The 1,288-nt window shown below is 33.6% G+C and overlaps 1 protein-coding gene across 1 annotated transcript in view; it reads right to left on the bottom strand.

Moving 5' to 3' along the window:
- The window catches only part of LOC109306134 (interleukin-5 receptor subunit alpha-like), a 61,474-nt gene that overhangs the window by 32,370 nt on the left and 27,816 nt on the right, over positions 1 to 1,288 (bottom strand). Inside the window, exon 7 of the mRNA XM_019529406.1 lies at positions 884 to 1,071. Within this exon, the coding sequence (XP_019384951.1) occupies positions 884 to 1,071 (188 nt within the window). The remainder of the gene's footprint in view (positions 1 to 883; positions 1,072 to 1,288) is intronic.

The raw sequence follows: 1,288 nt of genomic DNA, 5'->3' as shown, positions 1-1,288 counted from the left end.
CCAGGAGGAAAAAGATAAATACAGCCTGCAAAATTCCTTGGTGGGTTCAGAGTAATCTGAGTTCTTGACTCTGCTCTGACCCTATTTGCAAATACACCTTTTGTGCCATCTAATGAGTGTGTGTCTGTGATTTTGGTGGCCTCCAGAGAAACGAACCGCTTTAAGCATCATAGCTGAGGTTATAATCAACATTTAAGGGTAATTATATATTTATAACAAAAATGTGAATCAAAGTTAAACAGAAAACTACCAACACCTACTATCAAAGCTATTCACCTCTTAGACAACTATAAAAATTTATGACAATGAAAAGATAAACTTATATGATCAGCAAAAATGATCATTTCAAGTTCATTGTCTTTAAATAAATTGTATAATTTTGACAAAAACCCTAGAAATAGAATTCTTCATGAAAAATCTTCCTTTCAAATATATTTCCAAAATTAAGAAAATTATTTATTTTCAATTTTCTCTTCTCTGCCTACTGCTTTTCAAGTGCAAAAAAGGGGGAAAGGGGAAATAAAGAGGGGGAGAAAGGACAAGGAGGAGGAAATTAAGGGTAAAAGTCAATCTTTTCCACTGAAAAAAAAACTATGAAGATAGTCAAAATTTAAAAATAAATCACTGCTTTTCAAAAAGTGCAGAACAAATATTTTCAATATTTTTATTTCTTTTCATAAATAATCTATCATTTTTCAAGGAGCTCTAATTACAAATAAGTATTGTATACTAGAGACAAATACTTTTTCTGGACCATATCAGCTTTTGAGATTGCAGAAGTTTTACCCAAACATTAATGTACATGAACAGTCATACTTGTCTTCCTCAGTGAAATCACATTGAATATTTTTATCAAATGTTCACAGTAACAGAAAACACTTACCTATTCTCTGAGGGATAAAGGCTTTGTAATAGGTATGTGTTTCTAAATTATTTTTTAAATCCTTTACAGATATGTTTAATTTGATTTTGCTTGGAGGTATAAAATATACTTCTTTGAAGTGGCAACCAGTGTTTTTCTTGTTTATATTTTTAAAATGTCGCTGGCATTCATAATCTCTTTTATTGTGCCTGTGGGAAGCCAATAAGAGTATTTTAGAGCTCAGAAGATTTTGAGTATTGCTTTATTCTTGTTTAAATGAGACTCTTACCCAGGGGTGGGCAAAATATGGCCCAGGGGCTGGATCTGGCCTGTGGAAGGACTTTGTTTAGCCTGCAGCTAGTCCCTTGACCCCACTTGAATTAGGCACTGCCTGGCCCATGGCATGTCCTGCGGCCTCCTGGGTAT

This window comes from Crocodylus porosus, unplaced genomic scaffold (assembly GCF_001723895.1).
Source record: "Crocodylus porosus isolate Cpor-Errol unplaced genomic scaffold, CroPor_comp1, whole genome shotgun sequence".
NCBI lineage: Eukaryota > Metazoa > Chordata > Crocodylia > Crocodylidae > Crocodylus > Crocodylus porosus.
Note: the sequence above shows the minus strand (reverse complement) of the source record. Positions and strands in the feature narration are given on the sequence as shown.